Below are 24,794 nucleotides of genomic sequence, written 5' to 3'. Positions count from 1 at the left end.
AAGAACTCTGCATGCTGGTCTGTTAATGTGTGAAACTTGTAGTGCACTGACTGTTCAGATATACTAGATTTAATTATCACCCAGAACTTTTAATAATTATTGCAATAATCACACAGACATAAACAATCTATATAGAGAATCCATTTTAATTAACGACAATATCCAACTACCGGTAAGCCTGATTCCTCTACGGGCTGCTTAAATGTCAAACATGTTGTTGTGACCTTGCAAGGGTGTTTATGGAGGGGATACCGTGCCATCATGAGTGTTTGAGCACCCTGTTGTGACAGATGTGACATATTCTGTTGGCCAACAGCTGCATCCAGACTACTCAAAACACTCAGACCCAGATGAAGAGTGTTTATAGAAAAACACACAGAGAACACACTATTAAACCTTTACACACACAGGCCGTCGAAAATGTAAGCTTTTCTAATAACCCTTTATTATCCAATAACTCTTTATTAACGAAATGTTATTTCTTCACTTTTTTTTTCTTTCTTTTCTTAAATCCGAGCACTACACATATGCCATTAATATGTGAATGGCACTAAACAAGCCAAACATTACCGTGATGCTGGGTAAATACAGCGTCGACCATATCCGGATGAGGGAGGTAATTTACAAACTCTTCAAAGATCTTAAAAGGACTGCTCAAACACAGCTACGCCTCGCCACAAAATGAGATTAATGAGCACTTTACCAACCAACATTTAAAGAGCAAACCTTATGACAAAACATTAGAGCAATTTACTCCTGACAGTGTATCAATTGTGGAGTCTGTGCTGTTTGTTTCTTACATTAAGAGGGGGGAAAAATCAATTGCATTCACCAGGTGCAGTTACATTCAGCTAAGAAAGCAGAAATAAAGTAGAACGCAACCAAATACACCTATATAATCTAATGAATGTACTTCATGTGGTAATATTCAAGTGAAAAATATGATTTAAAATCGCGATTTTTCTCTGGATGTAAACATTGTTTACTTAAAAACCACTTACAGATCCATAGTGGCAGTCATCAGGTTCCTCCACCTCATACAGGACAACATCCTTCATTATTACAGCCACAGCCTTCAGTATAAAAGACATGAACAGGTGAATATGGATGTAGTTCCTTGTGCAGTGCAGTTTTCTGGAAAGCAAAGACAGAAAGAGACTCAATGGTTTGTTTCAACATAATAAATGATACGCAAAAACAAAATTAACCAAGTGCTGAAGTTTACATAATAAACTCTGCATATACACTCTGTACCAAATTATTATGCAAGTGACATATCAGTAGGATTTCGGTACAATAAACATTCATATTTGAGTTTTTCAAAGGAAGTGTTTTTTGAGTTTTATTTCTTGTATCTTTTTAGGTAACTGGTATTAATCTCAGACCGGTTTGTTGAGTATTTTGCCAGGTCTTCTCAGGTAAATGGAAAACCTAACTTAGAGTTTTTTTCACATTATTAAGCAAGTCACAGTTATCATGCTATATGGGGAGGAAGATCTTTTTGAAGATGAAAAGCATGAAATGGTGCAATGTCATTAAAAAGGCATGCAAAACAACTTAATATTTTGCAAAAACTGAATAGAGCGAAAAGATTTGTGAGTGATTTAGAGCATAGAAGAACCCAGTCAGATAAAGGCTTTAGAAGGGAAGTTTCTGTCAAACTAAATCATTTTATTAAAAGGGCAGCTATTAAAAAAGCCACTGTTGAGCAGCAAACAATTATTTGAAGCTGCTGGTGTCTCTGGAGCCTCAAGAACCTCTCCATGCAGGCTGCCAGTTGTGCATAAAGCTGCACAAAGAAAACCCTTTACAATGGGTTTAGAAATACATGAAGACTCATTTTTAAATAGTTGTGTATACTGACGAATGCTGTGCTGCAATGGATGGTCCAGATGGATGGACTTCTGGATGGTAGGTGAATGGCCACCCCGCTCCAACAAGACTGTGACGTCAGCAAGGAGCTAGCGGGTGATGATTTGGGCTGGAATATTGGGAAGTGAGATGGTTTGAAGTGTTAACCGTTTAGCGGGGTCCCAGGGCTTGCTCCCTCATGAGATTTATCTGTTTGCTTGCTTGTTTGTTTATTTATTTTTGCAAAATGGTCTTTTGTAGTATCATCCACATACAAAGTTTGTTAATAACATAACTGAATGTATTTTATATTATTTAAGCACCTACAAAATATCAGTTTGAGAATTTTATCTAAAACTTTACTTAAAATGTTTTAATATTGACAATGTTAATTTCCACTTATCTGCCAGGTTTTTCATAATATCTGTCATTATTAGCAGAACACATATTATACATGGGGGAAACCAATTGTTTAGTCAATAATTCAAGAAGGTCCAGACATTAAAGCTCTTGATTCTAACTTGTACTCAGCCTTATAAAAGTTCTTGTAATTGTTTAACTATAGTATTTGTTACAATAAGGATAATCACAGGTAAGACCATTGATGGCTTTTCTCTTTCTTTTTCATCTATAGCATTTGTTATGAAAAATAGCATAGAAACTATAGGTTGCTACAACATGCCACAGTTGTAATGAAAAATAATATGTTCCCTTGACAGATAATCTATTATTAGTTAGTTATAACAAGTCAGTCAACATTTACTACAATAGAAGTGATAAATTCTAGTAAAGGTGGTCATGAGTAGTTTAAAACGCTTTCTGTTTTATGTTGGTGCAAGATGATGTTTTCTCCACTTTTTATCAGTCTTTTCAGTTTATGTGGCTGTTTTTGATCACGTTTGACTTTCTCCATACCGTTTTAAAGTGGCAAATTCTCAATAGAATTCAAATGGGTCGCACATTTTATCATCAGCATCACGATAGGAACATATTGCTATAGCCTACAGTGATTTGCGCGCCACACATGCACAATTAAATAAACCAGACTTTAGTCATGTTCCGCAGATAATTGGTCCGTCCGGTTCGTACGGGAACTTAGTGCACTTAGTTTACTTGGTTGTTCTGGTTATTGTGGATGTTATCTCCCCCATCCCAATGTCTGTGAGACAGAATTTTATACATTAAGACAAAAGGGCTACATTCAATAGGAAACTGTTAGGCCCTCGCCCTCCCACAGGAGATCGATCTACCCTGCAAGAGTTGATTGCATCTGAGGCACAGTTACAATGTAAACATCTGACTAAAGATGACTGAAAATAGGCTACACATAATCTTTCAACTGTTTGCTGTTCAGCAGTGGCTTTTTTATAGCTGTCCTTTTGATACAATTCATTTGTTTGACAGACACTTCCCTTAATAAGCCTTTATCTGATCGGGTTCTTCTGTCCTTTAAATCACTCACAAATCTTTCGACAGTTTGATAATCTCTATTCAGTTTTCACAAAATATTAGTTGTTTTCATGCCTTTTGAAAGACATTGCACCATTTCACGCTTTTCATCTTCATAGAAAGATCTTTCTTCCACCCCATATAGCATGATAACTGTGACTTGCTTAATAATGTGGAAAAACCTCTTTAAGTTGGTTTTCCATTTACCTAAGAAGACCTGGCAAACTAATTATCAAACCTGTCTGAGAATGATATTGATACCAGTTATCTAAAAAGATTCAATAAATAAAATAAACAAACACTTTAATTGAAAAACTAAAATATGAATGTTTAAATGTTTATTGTACTAAAATCCTACTGATATGTCAATTGCATAATAATTTGGAACACACACACACACACACATATATATAATTTTATAAAATCAAATTCTCAATTCATGAAATATCCGTAGGCTACATTATTATCTACACTCAAAAGAGTGTTCTTCATTCATATATGTTGTTCATGTTGAGGAGAGCCGGTTCAAACACACTGCTTGTGTTCAAAGCTGAGTAGGAAACTCGTATACTATGAGAGCTTAAACATATCAAGACTCTCAAGAACTGTGTTCCTGTTTAATTATGTGTGATGTAAGCTAAAAGAGGAAGCTGTTCAATACACTTGAGATCTGGCTTCACCTCTGAGGTCACTGAGCGGGACATTCACAAAACACCAAGCCATTTTGTTTGGGAGGTTGTGCAATAATGGAAACTGTGTATAACCCAATCAAATGCCTGAATTGGTGCACTTTCGCAATGTATTGTTAAATGTGATATAAAACAGGGCATTTTGAACAAGGTCTTCTGGCTTGACACCAGTGTGATTTAGCAGAACACTGATTTGCTGCTATGGATCACAGCTGAATCAATCGCATAAAATGTGGGCATCCACTGAGGACATCAAAACTATCAAATTTGAGTTATTTGCGAGTTTCTTCCTTGTGAGAAAGGCAAAAGTCATAAAGAGCCAAGGTCTAATGACTCATGTCCTATAAAACACACCAATGGTATATTTTGAGTTGTATTTGAGGATTTACCTGAAAAAGCACAGGATGATGATGGCAATAATGAGGGATATAAGAGACACAGTGTGACCAATGGTGTATCCAATTCTCACAGAGCCCAGGAATTCACCCTATGAGGGAAAAAAATGTGAATGATAGCCAACTAAACTCGATTAGTTGTAAAATGATTGATAATATGTCAAACTGGAATAAGAACTATAACAACAGTCTTGATTGTTTTAGATAGCTGGTTTAATTTGCTGCCATTTAGCAAAAGATTTTCCATTAAAACTGAATTACTCAGCTTATTAGTGTTTGCGTGTTCAAGACAGACAGTCTGTAAATCAGTGGTTTGTATTTCTCAGCAACTCTTTCTGCAGGTTATATCAGTATTCCAGTAGGTGGTGAAAAGAGACTGTGTTTATTGACTCATTCAGCCGATTTGTTCAAAACACGGATTCATTCAGAAACAAAACAAGTGACTGGCTGCATCTAAATAATATGCCTACTTCCCTACTATATAGTGGCCAAAAATACCAATGGACACTTTACTATCCCATGAGGCCACAGATAAGAGTTATGAAAGGCAGTAAAGCAATGCAACTGATGCTGATAGGTCACATGATACTGACAACATGACAAATGTCGTACGTCCACATACTACACATTCAAACTATATAGAACATATTTTTTAAATTAAGTAATTAATTATTGAAAAGAACTCCCTATTTAGAGAGTAGATTTCAGATGCAGCCACTGTCTGAGTCATTAACAGCGTTTCCATCGCAGGAACCATCCCCAGGAACTAGGGACTTTGGGGTGGTACTTCGGTGTGTTGTGACCCCAGGTACCAGGGTCTAAATTAAGTTCCGGGTAAAAATGTCCCCCTCAGAAAGTCCCTGCTCGCAAGGTAGTACTTTTTCAAAGTTCAAGAACTTTCGGAGGTGGGACTTGGGCGCTGAACATGCTGATTGATTGAGTTCATGCAGCATTTTGATTGGTTGACTCCACACACATCTTTTTATTTCAACCACCGTTTTTAAAAGTCAGTTACGGTACGTGCAGTAATAGTTGTATGCTATTCAAATCAACGATGGACTTTAAAAAAATACAACCGATGGACCGAAGACGAAGTTCAGTCTTTATTAAGCTTATATACGGAGGATGAAATCCAACACGAACTGGAAAGTCGACCGCAGTCCTATGTCACTGGACTAACTTGCCTTATCTTCACGGTACTTTAGACCACGATGGAAACGCAGACAGCAACAGGTCTGGGGGGAAAAAAGTTGCTGGGACAAATTGTTCCGGGTAATTTCAGTGGAAACGTGGCTATTCATTGCGTGAGTCATTGAATCATTTACCCAACCGATTCAAACACAGATTAAATCAGCATGAAGCCCCACTACTGTCAGTCTCAGCCTCAGACCGCCCACGGACCGCTGGCTAAACGTCTGATGCATATGGCAAACTTAACTGAAAACACTTCAGGATTTTAGATGTCGTCATCTGATTGGTTGAATTCTACAGGATGTCGGTCCGCCTGGAAACAAAGATGCCGTGAGGCCCAACCCTCTCATATAAGAAGAACACCATTGTGTTTACAACTGTGATAATAAACGCTTATCAGGATCAACTAAACGCTGGATGTGAAGTATGTAAAGTTCGCGGCATAGACTCTTTAAAATACGTCCAGGAGTTTTACATACTATTATTGTAGGGACATCGACGTTACATTTTCACACCCCTAACGCAGAACAAAACGAACTGTGATTGGTTGCTTTACATGTCAGTCAGACGACCTCTGGGCAGTCCTTGGTCATTAAAAAATGTGCTATGGAGTCCAAACCTGAGAAGTTACTCAATTTTATTTTTTGGTCTGAATATCATCAAGGCTTTTACAGCAAGGATATAAAGGAAAAACAGCACTCTCTATGTGTTAATACTTTTAGGTACTGCAAGCTGAGGTTAAAGAGTCTTAACCTTTGGGCACCTACCATACATTGTATTAATTGATTTATTTTAGATTTAAAAGTGAACTCGATTGATGTTGAAGCCATAGTCTTGTGGGCAGCGTTCTGACATATAGCGCAACAGCACTTCAGGCGACCGAACTTATGGCCCTTTCCCGATACTGTGCCCCTCTCACCTCCTGTCTCTTTTTGACTGTCCTATTCAACAAAGGCAAAAATGCCAAACAATGTAACTTAATAAAAGAAAACTTGGTTGATTGCGTATTTAGTACCTGTGAAAATGTATGTAGTTACTAATTAAAACACACTGGATGCCAATCAAAACAATGAAAAAAAAAAGCATTCATACGCACCATGTTTCCATCCTCTGTGATATTTGGGTCGTAGCCACAGTTGAACGCAACGACAACTGGGTTTATTTCTGTCCAGCCATTGTCAGTACAGCTCTTCGAAATGTTTCCTGCAAATGGCAAAAAAGCGGTGAATGCGTTAAACTAGAAGATTCAATCACAGCTTAATTCCTCCATGTAATCACTGCTACCCAGACACACTTAAAACGCATAGCCAAAAATGGCCTGACCGATTACTGCAAAACAAGCAAAGGAAATGAGCACTTCATGGATCTCAAGCGGCCAATGAATTAATCAACAGGAAATTACTTGCATCTACATGCACTGGAAAACTTGGAACATCTCAGACTTATCTTATTTTTTTTATGTTGCAACACCAAATTTTATGATCTTTGAATTTTATGAGCAAAATTTAATGGAATTATCTGATATTTTTTGGAACAGTTTTCCTTACACTTTGGAGAAGCAAATTTCAGCGAATGATCACTGTGCTAAATGTTAATTGGCTTGAGAATCCTCTCAGGCCTGGAGGACTTCAAACTGAATGGAGCTGATTTGTGAAGTAAAGAGTACACAAGCTCATCATCAGGTAATCACACTCTGCAAAGAGGAGGAGGAAAAATAACAGATGTAGTCCTGTCGGTCTTATCGCTGCCTGAAATACCAGCTGGAAAATCCTTTTACTCACTGGACACATTATGACATTCTCATAATGACCCTTTAGATCCTCCTCTCACTTTTCTGCACTACATGTAATGTCTATGTCACGCTTATCAAATTCATGACCTTTCTGCCATAGACTTGAGGCCAGGTTTTTTGAGGGTTGATGTCACAACAGAAGATGAATAGAAAGGAATGGAATTTTAAAAAACAGCACCTCCTAAAATATTCCCAGTATTACGAGGAAAGGATTGTAAATCTGCCTCTGACTTAACCAAGTATTAAAATGTCATGCAGATGTCTCACTCTGCATTTGGAAATATTTCGTTTTCTATCAAATAATTAAATAAAAAACAATAAAATAAAAGTTGAATGTACTGTTTGTCACTGGTTGTATTTTTATCTAACAAATTTCCCAGGGGAAAATTTGGCTCACAAGTAGAGAGATTAGTCATGAATAAAACATCAACTTCTTCACCCCTGAAAATGTTACTCTCATTTGTAGGAACCTTGTCATCCTTGGGGAGAATTAGGGCATCAAAGAAGGTCGGCATAAACCTTTAGAGAACACATCAGGATCCACTTGTGAACAGAGAAACATAACTGTATACAGGTTTTCATGTAAATCCACAGCGCATTAATTATAACAGAATCTTTGTAACAAAATGTCATAAAATCAGCTAGCTAAAAAAGCCTTTAATGAATAGCAACAAAGGAACATTTTCTCCAAGCTTCCACAATTAATTGACAGATTTTGACCACCCCATTCTGACTGTTCACCAAGCCTTTAAACATGAGAAGCTGTTTTCTATTTCTGAAGTTAAAAAGCAGCCCCACATCCAATTAAAATGGCTCTGTGGGAACCAAGAGGGGGGGGGAAACTCACTGCAAAACACTGAACATTTTTTTGGAACGTTTGATATGCGTTTGGCAAGTTGTAGCGGTGATCATCTCCCTCGGATGGGACAGCTTGGAAACCTCATTATCAGTCTGCCAGCAGTATGTGTAGCTGATGATGTTTTACCTCTGAGAGCGAAAATCTACATTTAGACAAAGTGAGGATTGGGGACATTCACAGTGCCTGCAACAGAATTACATCAAATATGAGCTATTTTACAGTGATAACTAATAAACAGATTATAGTCAACAACCGCTCCTGCTCAACTCATATCAGCATTCAGAGCTTGCAAAATCCTTCAATGACTCAATTTTGTATTCCTGTCCATGACAAAAGCACTGTCCTCCAGTATGTTTTTCCTAAATGACAATCTCCTCATCAAAATACATGTGCATTAAAAACGCATAAGATTGTCTGTGTAATCTTAAGCAATGGGGCTAGACCGAGGCAGATAAGCTACTGCTGCTAGAGTCTGGGTTTGTTTTCAATGAGGGATTGTAAGAAGAATGCTTTCATCATCCCGAAAGACAAGACAATGAGGATTGTCAGTGCCATGTATGAAGATGTGGGCCGAACATGGGAGCTAATCAACCTGCTGTTATGTTATTTCAAAGCGGGCCTTTGAAGAGATCGTCTGCCTCGAAGCACGCTGCAGAAACACACGCTGGGCCTCAGATTTAAGCTCGCTCCTGTCAGAATTTACACAAGATTCACTGCCAGCATGAAGAGAGAAGATGGGGGTTCTGGTTCTGGTAAAGTTTTGGTCCTTGTGCAAGTGTTGACAGTAGCATGACTTGTACAAACATGAATCCGACTGGGCTTTTGATAAAGCTCTTTGAGCAAAGTGTTATTACAGCAGCTTTCTGCAGTGAAGGTGGGTGTTTAGGTGTGTCCTTCTCTTTCAAATGCAAGCTACTTGACGTATTATTATGACAGCGGCTCCAAAAGTGGAACTATTGTGAGAAGTCGTGAGAATGTGGGTAATTAAAAAATATTCTGAGTTCAATACAAGCTAAGCTCAATCCAACAGCATTTGTGGCATGCCTCCAAAAATAATGGTCACATTGAGGTACTTACAACTTACAAGAAAAGTTCGCTCCAGCTGGTAAACACCTTCGAGATTGGTCCGTGGTGATGATGTAATAGGTAGGCTCTGCCTTCTTTGACAGTGGTAATCTTCTCCAGTTCAAAACATGAACACGCTGGAGAGCAGCTTTATAGTAGAAAATTAAGTTGTATTTCTAATTGAAACTGATGCTGTTTTTTTTTTTCAAGTTCAATACTGTAAAACTGCTAGCTTTAAAGCAATACATTGTATACATTAGTTTATAAACATGACGCGACTTGACTGGAGTACCGAATTGCAGAGCTTGTGCAAACATGTCCTCATCGCTATGATCAGACGCTTTCTTAGCAGCTGTTTTCTAACTGCTGTCATTTTTGTTGTGTGTTGAATGGAAAGTGTGTATCACATACTTACATACTCATCTAAACAGGATGTTCGCTAACAGTATACCTGCTGAGCACGTATTTCGGAAAATTTTTTTACCCGAAGAACGAAAAAGGAACTTTGCGAGTATATCTGGGCCTTTATAGTCTTGTGTTGTCAAGATGACAAAGTTGTAAAATTGGATATAAGAAAATTTCAACACAAATAGTTAACACAAATAGTGTTAACTATTTCCTCTAAACTTTTGAAACAGTGAGTATTTAAGTTTTTACGATTTTTCATATTATTGTTCACTAAAATGATTTGAAATCATTTTTGGCAATTGAAATATAGCAGAAATATAAGATGCAATTTTAGATGAAAAACTTCAAATTTTGAAAGTTGAAAAGTTTAAATTGAAGTACTAAAATTTCTCAAATTAAAACTGAACTAAAAATGATTTAAAGCTATACAGAAATATTAAAAAACATAAACCTATAAAATGACATAATTTTTTTATTATAACTAAAAATTTGAATAAAATTGAAAACTGAAAATCTAAAAATAAAAGTTAATTCAAAATACTAATAAATACTATAATGTATATAAATAAAACTAAAATGGATTGGCCACATTCACTTCTATTGTAAGGGATTCAATAGTAGCCCCCTTTTCTTTTCTTTTTTAGAAAAAAATGGAAATTAAATTTTGTAGAAATCAACATTAGGCCACACATTCTTGATTGAGCTTAACTACTGAACCATGAACTTTGTGTTTACCTTTGCTTGCGAGCATTTAAAGTAACGTAGAACAGCTCTGGTTTGGTAAACTTTACTTCCTGAACATTTATACGAGGTGTGATCATGAGGTCATTGCCCTATTGACAGTGTGTTTGACTGAAGCATGAAAGTGAAGTCTGAGTTATGAGCAAAGAAACCACTCTGAAAAGTTGAGAAGATTAATGACTGTATGTTGCTGTAAAGCTCCTGGGTAAAAAGTTCACATGTGTTAGGACACTAGAAGCTCCACCCACCATAAATTTATGACATGTCCCTGGATCTGTGTGCTGCCAAGTTTCGTAACACTTGTTTTCCTTTCCATGCTCCTATAAAAATGAATTGCCTTTTGATTTGACCATAACACAAGACCTGGTAGATTCTTTTGAATCTGTAATCTGATACTACAACTGGACAGATTGAACTTCAAGAAAGGAATTTTACTTCTGCTGAATAATATAGGAACAGCTGGAATACTGGAATTGCGATATAATCTTGAGGCTTGATACACAAAGCATCAGTGCTATTAGGAAAGAGCCATGAACAAATATTTCTACACACACAACAGTCCTAAATGGCGACATTTGTGCAATTAAACCACTTAAAAATGTCTGAAAATGTCTACAGAACTTTTTTTTTTCTTGAACTGAACTGCTTCTATGATTCTAAGGTTTTGTTGGTGTTGTCGTTGTTTTGTGGATTTATAAATTCAGTTCTCCTTAAGTTCACACTTATTTTGCTTGATAGGTGTTACTGTTATATTTCTCTATAAAATAAATGCCACTTGGGTTGATATTTTGTTATATAATAGACAAATAGATTAAAAAATTAAATAAAATCAAACCCACTGTCAGTAAGGGTACCTACACAATACAGAAAGCTTTGATACATAAAAATGTGTATGATTAATTCTGAGGCCATTAAATTAAGTGAATAGATTGAACTGGCTTTCCAAAAGCAATACAATCCAACTTATGGTTGCATAAATTTTGCATAGTTCCACTGAAATCAGCGTAATCGCAGCAAGTAGTGCAGAGTAAACTCTAGTGTGTACTGTAGGCACCCTATTAAAACAATTCTATCTAATATTATCAACATTTACAGCTGAATATCTTTTAAACACTCTTTCTGGGCAATAAACACGGAGCATTTCTGGGAAATCTGTGCTAAGGAAAACAAACGTTTCCTTTGATTGGTCCAGAAAGCCTCAATCTGTTTGCTATAAATTAATGAGGATTTTTGCGTCTGGGTCTGCACTGGGTCTGTGCATGTCCTTTGTTCTTCCCTCTGGTTCATAAATTGTTCCATCAACATGTTATATGTGTCTTGGTCTCCCCTAAAATCCAGCTCAGCATTCCCAGTCAGTTAGTTATCAGTTTTTTCCCATCACATGATCATCAATTCGGCCAGTCCCCCAAACTAATATCCAGGTCTTTTCCCATTCACATCTGGCCTGTATCACAGCTCACCAAAGGCTATCTCCTGCATGAACTCTACAAGATAAATCCACTGCATTTCACCCGGTACCATCTAAATCCCTCAATCCATGTTTGGGATTTCTTCCAAAAAGCACTCTCTCAGAGCACTCAGAGTTTCACAGTAAAGGCATGCCCCTTTCAGCAAGACGGAGATATGACCTGGAAGCTATTAGAAATGTGTAAACAGTTCATAGGATGAAATCAGGGTCGTAAATCAAAGCTGAAATTTTGACAGAAAGCGCAAATGAGTAGAAGAACATTCAAATAAATAAACACTTTCAATAGAAAAGAGCCTGAGCCTTTATTAGCCTGGGAAAACCCAGACAACTTCCGGCAAATTTAGATTTGCTCTGAAAGTTAGTCTGGCAAAGAGCTCATTCAAGCCCATTTCCAATCTGTCGAAATCGAGGCACCAATCAGAAACGTTGGGGCGGGCTTTACACGATGACGACAGCGCTGGGATTTTGAAGCAGATTTTGTAGCCTACATTACAAAGATGGATGCCGCCGTCGAACATCACTCGTTCGAATCAGCTATCGCATCTGTTTTAAGCGATCTGAACGTTTCCTTTTTGTTAAAAACCGAGCAAAGAACAACACTCGAAGATGTTTCTCCGCCGCTCTGCATACGTCATCTCCTTCATCGCTCTGATTGGTTTTAGGTCTATCCGCGACATCCGTTGGTGACGCCCCTCTGGAAATGATTTGTCTATGACGCTTTGCCAGACCATAACTCAGTTACAACTGAGAATGGTCTGGTTTTAACCAGGCTACGCCTTTATAAGAGCTCGGCCAAAAGTGCTGTATTTTTAAAAGATGTGTCATTACAGAAATGGCCCCTACATAAGAACTGCATGGATGTCACAGCTGCTTTTAAAGTAAGATCACTTTGAAAACCTTATTGATCCACACAGTCATTTTCCTTTACAATTTCATGATTACTGAGCAACCCACCCTCAAGAAATATTGGCAAACTTAACTGCCGTAGACTCCTCAGTTCCTCTGGACATTTCATTTCAACTTCATTTCAACATGACTCCTTTTACTCCTCTGTGTGCTTGAGAGGGAAAAGGAAAATGTAAGAGCCAGGGTGAAATCAAAATAAAGATTATTGCTGAAAATATGAAACGAAGGCTGTTCCATTAACTTTATGACAAAAGGCTTTTTTTTAAATTCCCCAGACAGTTACAAACACTAAAATAAATCAAGGTAAGGTTTCGTTTGAATGACGTCTGGCATGATATGAGTGCTCATGTTTAAACGTGTCCATCAAAGTATGATTGACAGTATGATTGACAGGTATATTGGACAGTCTAGTAGAAAAGACAAGTCAGCAGCGATCTATAAATGCAAGCTAGTAAAATTATGCTGAAAACAGTTTAGTTATTAGCCAGTCAGCAAATAGTACATAAGTCAAGGACTCTAAAGGACATTCACTCACACAGCAACATACACTCTTAAAAATAAAGGTTCCAAAAGGGGGTTTTCATGGCGATGCCATAGAACATAGGTCGGCAACCCGCGGCTCTTAAGCGCCGCCCTAGTGGCTCCCTGGAGCTTTTTCAAAAATTTGAAATTGGAAAAAATATTTTTTGTTTTAATATAATTTCTGTAGGATGAAAAACATGACAAACATTCTTAAAGTTTTTCAACGTTGTAAAAATGTGTATAATAAATATTTAATTTCAACATTTCTGTCAACTAAGAATTTAGGCTACGTCATAGACTGTGACACACGTGTCTGTCAGATCGGCGTGATGCCAGACCGGAGGCTGACAAACAAACAAACTAACCGGCGGGTGTGTCATGGGCCATGGATCCCAAGGGGAAAAAGAGAAAGATAGCTGAGCACTCCCAACGCACTCTAGTGCGGCGCGGGACTAGATTTGATGGCCGAGTGCGGTTGCACTCACTCTGCTAAAACAAAATAGAAACAATTTACAGGCCAGAATTTCTATTCATGTTTGCAGCGTTGAGCGATATAGCCAATCACAGACATATGTGTTGATTTCTTGAACGCAATGGCCATTCAGAAGCATTTAAGATAGACTCCCCTCACCGCTCAAAACTGACTTTTTTGTTCAGTGCTGAATTCTAATTATAACGAACAAAGTGTGGATATTATGAAAGATTCATTGTGCAGTCAGCTTCATTGATAATAACAGAGATGTGTGAGATCGCGATGAACTGTCAGCTTTTTAGGAATTATTAAGAGAGCGCACTTTGCGCGCATTCAGTCATGCCAAACCATGCACGCATAGTAAACTGCTTGCTTTTATGTTAAATTAACAGTGGTTTGTGTTTTAATGCTTTAATAACAAATAATTTATCAGGAGGATGTATGGTGGCGACACGTAGGCTAACTTGAAAGTATTTGGAGGTACAGAAAAAAGTCTATTTGCGGGCGGGAGCGGGACAAAACATAAATGTTGCGGGCGGGAGAAAGAAAGTTGAGAACGTCAGTTATAACGACCCACGCTTTAAAAAATGGTCGGGTTAAAATCGGGCTCGGGCTCATAATTACGTTTAATGTGTCGGGCCGGGCTTGATTTTTTGGGCCCGATCTAAGCTCTAATTTGTAGTCTACTTATCATTTTGATACTAGAGGGCTAATATAACACTTACAGCATGTGTTGCCTTCATTATAAGGCTTATATAAAGCTTTTATTTTTTTGCGGCTCCAGACAGATTTTTTTTTTTTTTTGGTCCAATATGGCTCTTTCAACATTTTGGGTTGCCGACCCCTGCCATAGAAGAACCATTTTTGGTTCCCCAACAAACCTTTCACTGAACAGTTCTTAAAAGTACCATTTTTCTTAGTGTGGAGAACATTTTAATGAATCTTTAAAGAATCTTTTCTACTATAAAGAAACTTTTGTACAATGGAAAGGTTTTATGGATGTTAAAGGTTCTTTTTGGTAACATTGATGCCAAGGATGAACCTTATTTTTAAGAGTGGAATGAAACATCCACATAAATCGGAGCTTTAAAATGTATCATGTTGCCTTTCTAAACAATCCCATACCTTTTGTTTTCACCTCACAAAGTCAAGTATAAATCATCAGGTCAAATATAAATTATACTCTACAGTTCAAAAATTGGGGTCTATTTTAAAATGTTTTTATAAGAAATCTATTATGCTCACCAAGGCTTCAAACATACAGTAAAAAAAGTAATCTTGTGAAATATTAATAAATTTCATGATTTCCATTACACGAGAGTAGATGTTAAAACTTCATGCTGATTTGTACTCGGCTTTCGCCAAGATAAGCAAAACTAAGACGTAGCTTTACAGTAAACTATGCTTCTCCATCCATTTACGCTTCTTTCCATAAGGTAATTTGACTCCCCTTCTGTCCGGCGTTAACGGCAGCAGTGTACTTGGCGCGTTAGCGCACGCGACGGCTGCAACTACAGGACCAGCACGACAACCGTCTGGATTGAACCGAGTAGGGGACATCCCTAGGGTCTTCAAGTGGGCACCTTCCGTCCTCAGTGTTTCGTCGACTAGCCCACGACACCTCAAGAGGGCTCGACAGTGACTCTGGCGTCCCAGAGTCACCCCCCTCCGTCCCCCACTCAACTCAGCCCAGCTTACTGACCTCTACATCCCTCCTGCTGCTGAGACCTAACCACAATATCACAATCTCTCCGCGACCCAACCATACGCGCCAACCCGTTGACTAAGGCTGTCGAGCCCCACTGGTGCGTTAATATGCAGTTTCAGTGGACAACGGTTCCGTATGGCATACCACCTACCGCAAAACACAATATCTGCCCAACCACCCGTCATTCACGCAATATCCACAGGAACGTATACAAACAAACCAACAGACTCTTCAAGTTTTCAAGAACTCTACGAACCCGTAGCGTGGCGGCCTGTACACAGCCAGCTAGAATCTTTCCGTCTCAACCACAGCCAGTTGCTGCTCCTTTCTGCTGCTTCAGATAAGTTCTTTACTGTGCGACGCAACTCTTGGCCACTGAATCCGACGTCTCTGAGGAACCGGGTTGTAGAATGTGCCACAAAACCTCGACAACCCACTTCCACTGGATAAACCTGGACTCTCCATCCTCGCTGTTCTGCTTCAGTGGCCAGATGAGCATACCGCAGTTTCTTCCTCTCATATGCTTCATCTACCGCATCCTCCCATGGCACTGTTAACTCTATCAGTTGAACAATGCGTGCTGATCCAGACCACAAAACAATATCTGGTCGTAGGTTAGTGGTGGCAATCTCAGGTGGAAAAATAAGCCGTTGGTCAAGATCAGCCAGCATCTTCCAGTCCCTAGCAGCTTCCAGTTGTCCTGGGCGAGAATTGGTGTTAACACCTTTTCTTGGTGGTTGCTCGCCTGGGCGGAGAAATAATGTCTTCTGCGTGTAATGTTTTGCTAGAACAGGCAGCAACTTATTGGTCATGTTACGCTTGCCTTCTAATGCTAAAGCCAAACATCGCAGTACTTGGTCATGGCGCCAAGTAAACCGACCTTGGCTAAGAGCCACCTTACATCCTGTCAAAATGTGCCTTAATGTGGCAGGTGATGAACACAAAGGACAAGAGGGATCCTCTCCTACCCAGAGGTTTAGGTTCTGCGGTGATGGGAGAACATCATATGTTGACCTAATAAGGAAACTGATCCTACTCTCTTCCATTGACCAAAAGTCTTGCCAGCCCATCTTACGTTGTTCCACACTCTCCCATCTCATCCACTCTCCCTGCTTGGCCTGTGAAATGGCCTTTATACACCTCATCCTCTCCTCCTGCTGTCGCCCCTCGTTGACTACCAGCTTCCTCCTTTGAGCTGGGCCTGCCTTGTGCCATTTAGAAGGAGCTAAACTGAGCCCAAAACCCCCTCTTCCATGCTGTACCTGTCCCACGATATCCCTAATTTGAAGGGCAGCCTTTGCCTCTACTACAGATTTCTTTGCTGACCACTTTCTACCAGTTTTTAACACAGGGGCTGCCTCCCTTACACATTTGTCGCGTGACTCTACTAAGGTCATTTCCAGTCTGACCTTGGCACACTTGAACTCCTCGGTTAAAGCAGAGACGGGCAGCTGCAATATTCCTTTACTATAAAGTCCTACTCTGCTGAGGCAGCGTGGAACTCCCAACCATTTCCTGATGTATGAACTTACCAACGCTTCCAGCTTATCCACTGTTGTCAAAGAAACCTCGTACACGGTCAGTGGCCACAGCAACCTCGGCAGTAGACCAAACTGAAAGCACCAGAGTTTTAGTTTACCAGGTAGAGCACAGCTGTTTATGCTCTTCAACCCTTCCACTGCTTGTCGTCTAACTTCTCCCACCCGAACTGTGTCCTTTAGATCCCCATCGTACCATCTCCCAAGACTCTTCACTGGCTTCTCAGAAACTGTTGGTATTGCCTCACCATTAATGAAGAATGTTTTATCTACTACCTTTCCTTTAACTATCGAGATGCTCCTTGATTTAGAGGGCTTAAATTTCATTCGTGCCCATTCAATATTATCTGTTAACTTCCCCAATAACCGATTAGTGCAGGCTACTGTTGTAGTCATGGTTGTCATGTCATCCATGTATGCTCTGATTGGTGGTAGTCGCATCCCAGAAGCCAAGCGCTCTCCTCCTACTACCCATCTTGATGCCCTCATGATTACTTCCATCGCAGTGCTGAATTTTGGAGTTGAGAAACTGAATTGCAAATCTCCAAAATAGGCTTTCACTAAATTTGTTATTGACATTGGTACTCTGAAAAAATCAAATGCTGCACAAAGAAGCTCATGTGGCACTGAACCATATGCATTAGCCAAATCCAGGAATGTCACATGGAGCTCCTTCCTCTCCTTTTTAGCTGACTGAATTCGTTGCCAGATAACATTGATGTGTTCTAAGCATCCTGAGAACCCTGGAATACCCGCTTTTTGAACTGAGGTGTCAATGAAGCCATTCTTTAACAGGTAGGTGGACAATCTCTGGGCAATAATGCTGAAGAAAATCTTACCCTCAACGTTTAATAGTGAAATAGGACGAAACTGACTGATGCTTGTAGCATCTTTTTCTTTAGGTATAAAGACTCCACCTGCTCTGCGCCATGCTCTAGGTACAACCTGTTTTTCCCATGCCACTTTTATCAATTTCCACAGAATTCGCAGAACTCCTGAAGCACTCTTGTACACTCTGTACGGAACTCCATTAGGCCCTGGAGATGATGAAGCCCTTGCCTTTCTCACAGCCTGCTCTACCTCTTTCCACTTAGGTGCACAGACCTCCATTTGGTATTCTGGTGGGTTGATAGGTGGTATGTCTGATGGAATTGACATAGGCTCATGCCTTTTTGCATCTGTATGCGTGTCCTCCAAATATCTCTCTAGCTCAATCCTAGATGTTTTTAAAGTGCCATTCTTCTCACTGCTGAATAACTTCTTTACGAATTTGAATGGGTCTTTATAGAAATTAGCCCTAGCACGTTCCTTCTTTTTGTACGGAAACGCTATTATTATTTATTATTATTATTTAATTATTATTTAATAATCATAATTTAATTATGATTATTAAATAATAATTAAATTATTATTTAATAATCATAAATAATAATTTTCTTTATTTCTATTATATTTTCTTTATTCATATATTTTATAATGTAATTTATTTCTGTGATGGCAAAGCTGAATTTTCAGCAGCCATTGCATCCTTCAGAAATCATTCTAATATGCTGATTTGCCGCTCAAGAAATATTTCTAATTATCAATGTTAAAAAAACAGTTGAGCTGATTCATATTTCTTTGTGGAAATCGTGATAATTTTTTTTTTTTTTTTGATGAATAGAAAGTTCCAAAGAACAGTATTTATTTGAAATAGAAATATTTTGTAGCATTATAAATTATTTTACTGTCACTTTTGATCAGTTTAATGCATCTGTGAATAAAAATACTCATTTATGTAAAAAAAAAAATACTGACCCCAAACGTTTAAACAGTAGTGTGTGTGTGTGTGTGTTACATTAAAACACCCTTTTATAAAAGATGCAAAAAAGATATTGTCATCTCTGCTTCTTGGTGTCCATAAAAACACAGCTACCTTGATTTCATGTTCTGTTGCTAAATACACAGCTAATCCTAATTATCCTAACGCAACCACAAAAGGCTTACTAAATGCTATTAAAAGTTAGCTATGGCTTTGCTTGTTTGAATAAATTACAGCAGTCATGAATTCTCAGCAAATAATTGCCCACCAGGTTCTCCCCAAAGAAAGTCACATGATTACAGTTTGTGTGTAAATATCGCTGCTAAACTACAGCAGCAATAACAGGTCCCAATAACAGAGACAATCTTTCTCTTGTCTCCAGAGCTATCAAAGACTAATCAGAAGAACTCAGAAAAAGGCTTTGGCATAGTCTTTAAATAATGTGATATTGGTTATGATGCTAATTCAGTCATAATGACTGATAAGACTCTAAAGAGGTTGCAGCACTACGAGTGAGTGACTTTAAAAGATGTTATCAAGAATGATAAGAAATAGAATAATGTTGAAAACACAAGGAGAAAGACAGGAGGTTTATTGAAATACATTTTGCATCTCTTTATTTATTGAAAAAGATATTGACATACCTCTCTGATCACTGACATGGCTGAAGTAATTTGGACAGGGGATGGTGACCAGCTCTCCAATCCTGGCTGATGGCCAACACGCTAGATCCCATTCACCTGTGCAACCTGACCACAGAAATGAAGAAAAACTGATTAGGGGATGGAAACTGACAAAATACTGCTACCTAATCATGTTTTAATTGGTGATAGGATCTAGATTGTATCTTTAATTGGACAATAGAATCCTGTACAATTATTTTGGTTCTTGACACATCAAACTTCCATAAAAACATTCCATGAGATTTTTTTTTTCAATTGGTTTTTGATCGGTTCTGGAATTACAAATTAAAGAAAATTTAAAGTCATGATGTAACGTAAGTAGCAACAGATCTTTTCTTTCAAGTATCAAGGGTGGGGAATTGGTTGGCTCAATACATCTATCGGTTGTTGATTGAATGGAGAAAAATCTGAAAGCAAGTTTTAAGTTGATTGTAAGAAAGGGACTAAATGATTAGAGAAGTCCGGCATACGTCACCAGTCTGTCATTTCACCGGAAGATCGAATTATGACATTTTGTTTAAAAATAACAAATTTTAATATAAAAACATATGCATGGATGAATCATTCACGATAAGATCAATAACATACATTTAGATAATAGATAGGGTGAGTTTAAATTGTGTTACACCATTTTTAATTCTTTTTAAGACTTAATTCCATATTTAATTCTTCGCTCTGAGAATCAAATAATTTTAAAATCCAACTGATATCAGATTTTTATAACAGACTGGTCTACATGAAAAAGAGAAACCAATCAAACACAATGCCATGGGACTGAGCTTTAACTCACAGTCTGTGAAAACAATTTGCATATTGGTCTAAAATATATTACTCAAGGGAGATTTGTGATTGAGATTTACATCACAGGACACACAAATGACAACACACAACTTTGACACACTAGCCACAATCAGACCTCAGTTTCACACAACTAGCTTTTGTAATTGCTTTGTCCATTAAGAACAAAATCAATATGAGATTAGGCAGGAATAGGCAGCGTTTCTGTTTGATGAGGTACATGCCCAATAGTCAAGCACTGAAGCTCTTGGTGAAGTCCACAAACTAAGACACCTACGAGTTTAATTTACTAGCTTTTTCACACACACAAATCCCTGTAAATGATTCCAGTAATTAAGGTGCTCTAATATGTGATGTGTTATTAGAATTTGCAATTAAATGTGTGTTATCATGGGTCATTTGTGGTTATTGTCTTCCTTGCCAGTAATGAACAGTCAGGATAAAACTTGATCTCACTAGTGACCTTTTTTTCATGTTTTTCCATTATCACAGCAACATCAGACTTTAATTTTGAGGCGAAAAAAGGCGTGATTCATATAATTTCAGTGATTTTTAGCAGACAAAAAAGCATCATTAGTTGGAAAAGGCTCTACAAGGCTATAAGGGACTTAAAGGGTTAGTTCACACAAAAATTCTGTCATTAATTACTCAATCTCATGTCGCTCCAAACCCGTAAGACCTTCATTCATCTTCAGAACACGAATGAAGATATTGTTGATTAAATCCGAGAGCTTTCTGACCCCCCTATAGACTACAATGTAATCATTACTTTCAAGGCCCAGAAAGGTAGTAAAGACATTGTTGAAATAGTCCATGTGACTACATTGGTTCAACCTTAATGTTATGAAGCAGAGAACACTTTTTGTGCGCAAAAAAACGAAAACCAAAATAACAACTTTTTCAACAATCTCTTCTCTGCCGTGTCAGTCTTGTCACATAGTAAACACAGTGTAGTGTGTCCTGGTTCTACGTGAGAACGCCGGCTCAGTATTGGCCGGCTCCTGCGTCAGAATCACACACATGTGTCGTGCTGCCCACGTGAACAAGCGTCAGAGACTGACACAAAAGAGAAGAAATCTTTTTTTGTTGGCACACAAAAAGTATTCTCGTCGCTTCATAAAATTAAGGTTGAACCACTGTAGTATTTTAACAATGTCTTTACTACCTTTCTGGGCCTTGAAAGTGGTAACGTTACCATCTTGCAGGGTCAAGCTCTCGGATTTCATCAAAAATATCTTAATTTGTGTTCCGAAAATGAAAGGTCTTACGGGTTTGGAGCGACATGAGGGTGAGTAATTAATACCAGAATTTTCTTTTTTGTGTGAACTAACCCTTTTGATAAGATGAAATGTGGCAGTGTGAATTTGGACTGAACTGAATTCTGTGGGTACCACATGGATTTGCTCTCTGAACAAAGTCTAAGATCTTATCAGTAATGGAAAAATAATGCATAAAAAACTGATTTTGTTAGCCGCAAGCAAAAACAACCTGCTGAGCCACAGCTCTGAAACAACCACTGATTAAATCATGCAGATAATGGCAGTGAAACCACCCGATGTTGTGAAGATCGCACTGCACAGAATGACATTTCTGCCTAATTAGCCAGCATGCCTTTGTAACCTCTTCTAAAACCTGATAAGTTATGACCCAGTCACCCAGAGAAGCAAATACAAAACCACAATTATCTAGCCAATGTCTGTAGAGGTTTGAGCTGACTGCAGTCTGTGGAAAGATGTGAGGGGCAAAAAATTGACACCTTTGCAGATATGCAGAAAAACAGCAGAGCTAAATTTGTGCACACTACCTATTTAATCCGATCTTAACACACTTAAAATGTTGCTCTAGCAGTATTAGGCCAACCTCATATTCCACTTTTTTTTTCTTTTTCTTTTTTTTTTACGCTGCTTTATGTTTGCAGTGCTCCTGTATGGAGTTATGCTGCTATTTCTAGTTGATGAACATTTCTAGTTGAAGTGATCACATTCAAAGCAGAGAGCTTTAGGATTACAATCACAGAACTTACTGGTACACTGTAAAAAAATATTTGTAGTTTTTATAGAAAATGATGGTAAAAATGCTACAGTAAAACCCTTAATTTATTAACTGGTTTACCATTGCATTACAATTTTGCAAGAAAACCTATGAATTAACTATGAGAAAAAGTAAAATGACTTTCCCAGAAGTCCCTGTGTGACACATCACATGTTTCATTCAGTAATGTACATTAGGGCATTTTATGTTATAGCATTATTTGAGTGTTGCCCTGTTGGTGTTTTGTCTTTTTGAGTATGACCATGTGCACCTTCTGCATCTTCTGCATAAGTACTGGACATGTTTTATGGACAGGTCACTAATGATTCATCAAGTGGCTTTCTGTTGTTCCACCTGTATTATTATGGTGGTTATCAGTACATTTTAAGGTTAAAGGTTGATTTTGGTAACCATAGCTGTCGATTTTTACTAAACAATTGAACAGAATATTCTTTTTTTACAGCGTATATCACCAATAAAGAAATCACACTGTCTTTACATGCATACAGTTGTCATACAGTGAAGGATACGCAGTGTACATACCTGACGTGATGTTTTCCAGCTTGGACAAACACTCCCTTTTCTCCGCTTCTAGCTCCCACATGACCTCACACATCTGGACAGACAGCATCTGTACAAGATTCTGACATGAGGTATGTTTTCTTGCAATAAAATATATATACATTTTTTGAAGTTACAAAAAATAGTACATCACATTTCCGAATAGCAACAGACCTTTGATCACATTACAAGCTGAACATAATTACTGTTTAAAGAGAATGAAGTGAACTGGTTGCACACTCTCCCTTTTCCTGAGTGTCATGGAGATTTGATGAAGGGTATGACAATTCATGTTGTTCCTTCCATTTTACATAGCAATTTAACAAGTGTAGCATAAGTACCTGAGCTATGCTGAGCTCTTAATAATGTTTCCTTTTACCTCTGTCGATCCCTAAAGAACTAACCTCTTGACATATATATGGTGGAAAAATGTACAACATAAATTATTTGTCTCTGCAGCTGTATCCAATTTTCCTTAAAAATGTAGGCGGTATTATATAAGAATATGCTCTCATGGATTCCTCCATAAAGCACCAGAGGACAGTGAGATTTATGGCAGGTACTCTGGCAGATGAGGCCATTGAGAGGTGGCATCAATCAAAACTTCACTGTAGAGCTATATGGTTACTCCCAAACCAGTATGCTTACAGAAAGACCATCTGGGTCAAATGTTACTCCAGTGTACCTAACCAGTATGTGTGACCAACAGCAGTGTTTTGCCCATCAAAAAGACTCAAAAGTGCCTTCATCAACACCGGACCAGAAACGTGTGCCTTTTAACTCATATTTTTCTGAATATCATTTAGTATTATGATTAATAGTATTACATCATTTCTAAACAAAAAAAGACCTATATAGGCTAGGTGAAACATACTCATCAACATGCTCAGCACATAAAAGGTTATCCACACAAATTTTTTGCTAGCAAGCCCTATTTGATTGTTTCTTTCTCTGTTTTATAGGTTTAACAAAGCAGAATCTAAATCTTTTCACATACTGACAGATCTACTGGACTGATCCTGCCATTCAATCTTTATCTTTTTCAATTAAACCAGGTGAAAACGAGCGTTCACATTATTTAACTATGTGCAGAGCAAACAATAGCATATACTGTACTGCGTATGACATGACGTGAATTCAGTGGCACAGTGAGCTGTACAGAGACCTGAGTCATGTCTGCAGTGAGGAAAGAGCTTATCAAGGACGGTGGACACATGAATGAAAAGAGAAGAAAATGAGAGATGTTACCATGGCGTCACAATATAAGAAAACCGTTCGATTTCACAATTTCAAATAGCATGATCAACAATATGACAACCACTTTGGATGGTGAACATATGCTGTATAGAGGAATCTTCCCATAGTAACTCTGCTACTGCAAATTCATGCTGTTTTCTCAAAGTAAATACTGATAGGCAACTGATTTCTCTGGTTAACCTGCATAAATGATAAGATTTCTAACATAAGCAGCACAAAAAAAGTGACATGTGACGTGACATAAATATAATGATGTAAAGGATTAACATTTCAGCACCTTTTATACAATGCTACATAAAATGTAAAACCTAAGGAAATGCTTGAAGTAATTCAATAAACAATAAACTTTAGATTTGAAAAGTTCAGAGGCAAAAGCCTCTAAGTGCCATCTGACATTTTCTTCTAGAATGATCCTTTTTATCAAGCTCGTATATTTAAGTTCAGTAATTTCACTTTAATGACAATGACAATTACCAATTAATTGTCATTTAAGTGAAATTACTGAACTTAAATCTGCTAGCTTGATAAAAATGATCATTCTAGAAGAAAATTTCAGATGGCACGAGGCTTTTGCATCTGAACTCTTCATTTATTTTGATAGAAATCTGA

General features: G+C 37.9%; 1 protein-coding gene across 2 annotated transcripts in view; it reads right to left on the bottom strand.

Moving 5' to 3' along the window:
* Window positions 1-24,794, bottom strand: part of vipr1a (vasoactive intestinal peptide receptor 1a) — a 29,871-nt gene that overhangs the window by 4,014 nt on the left and 1,063 nt on the right. The window contains exons 2-6 of one of the 2 annotated variants that reach the window (XM_056235480.1): window positions 22,911-23,010; window positions 19,500-19,604; window positions 6,672-6,778; window positions 4,379-4,476; window positions 1,002-1,134 (exon numbers count right to left, since the gene is read on the bottom strand). In XM_056235480.1, the coding sequence (XP_056091455.1) occupies window positions 1,002-1,134; window positions 4,379-4,476; window positions 6,672-6,778; window positions 19,500-19,604; window positions 22,911-23,010 (543 nt within the window). The remainder of the gene's footprint in view (window positions 1-1,001; window positions 1,135-4,378; window positions 4,477-6,671; window positions 6,779-19,499; window positions 19,605-22,910; window positions 23,011-24,794) is intronic. The other variant, XM_056235481.1, reaches the window with a different exon arrangement.

Source organism: Rhinichthys klamathensis, unplaced genomic scaffold (genome assembly GCF_029890125.1).
Source record: "Rhinichthys klamathensis goyatoka isolate OS25496 unplaced genomic scaffold, OSU_Roscu_1.1 h1tg000422l_1, whole genome shotgun sequence".
Lineage (NCBI taxonomy): Eukaryota > Metazoa > Chordata > Actinopteri > Cypriniformes > Leuciscidae > Rhinichthys > Rhinichthys klamathensis.
This window is presented reverse-complemented; position numbering and strand designations above follow the sequence as displayed.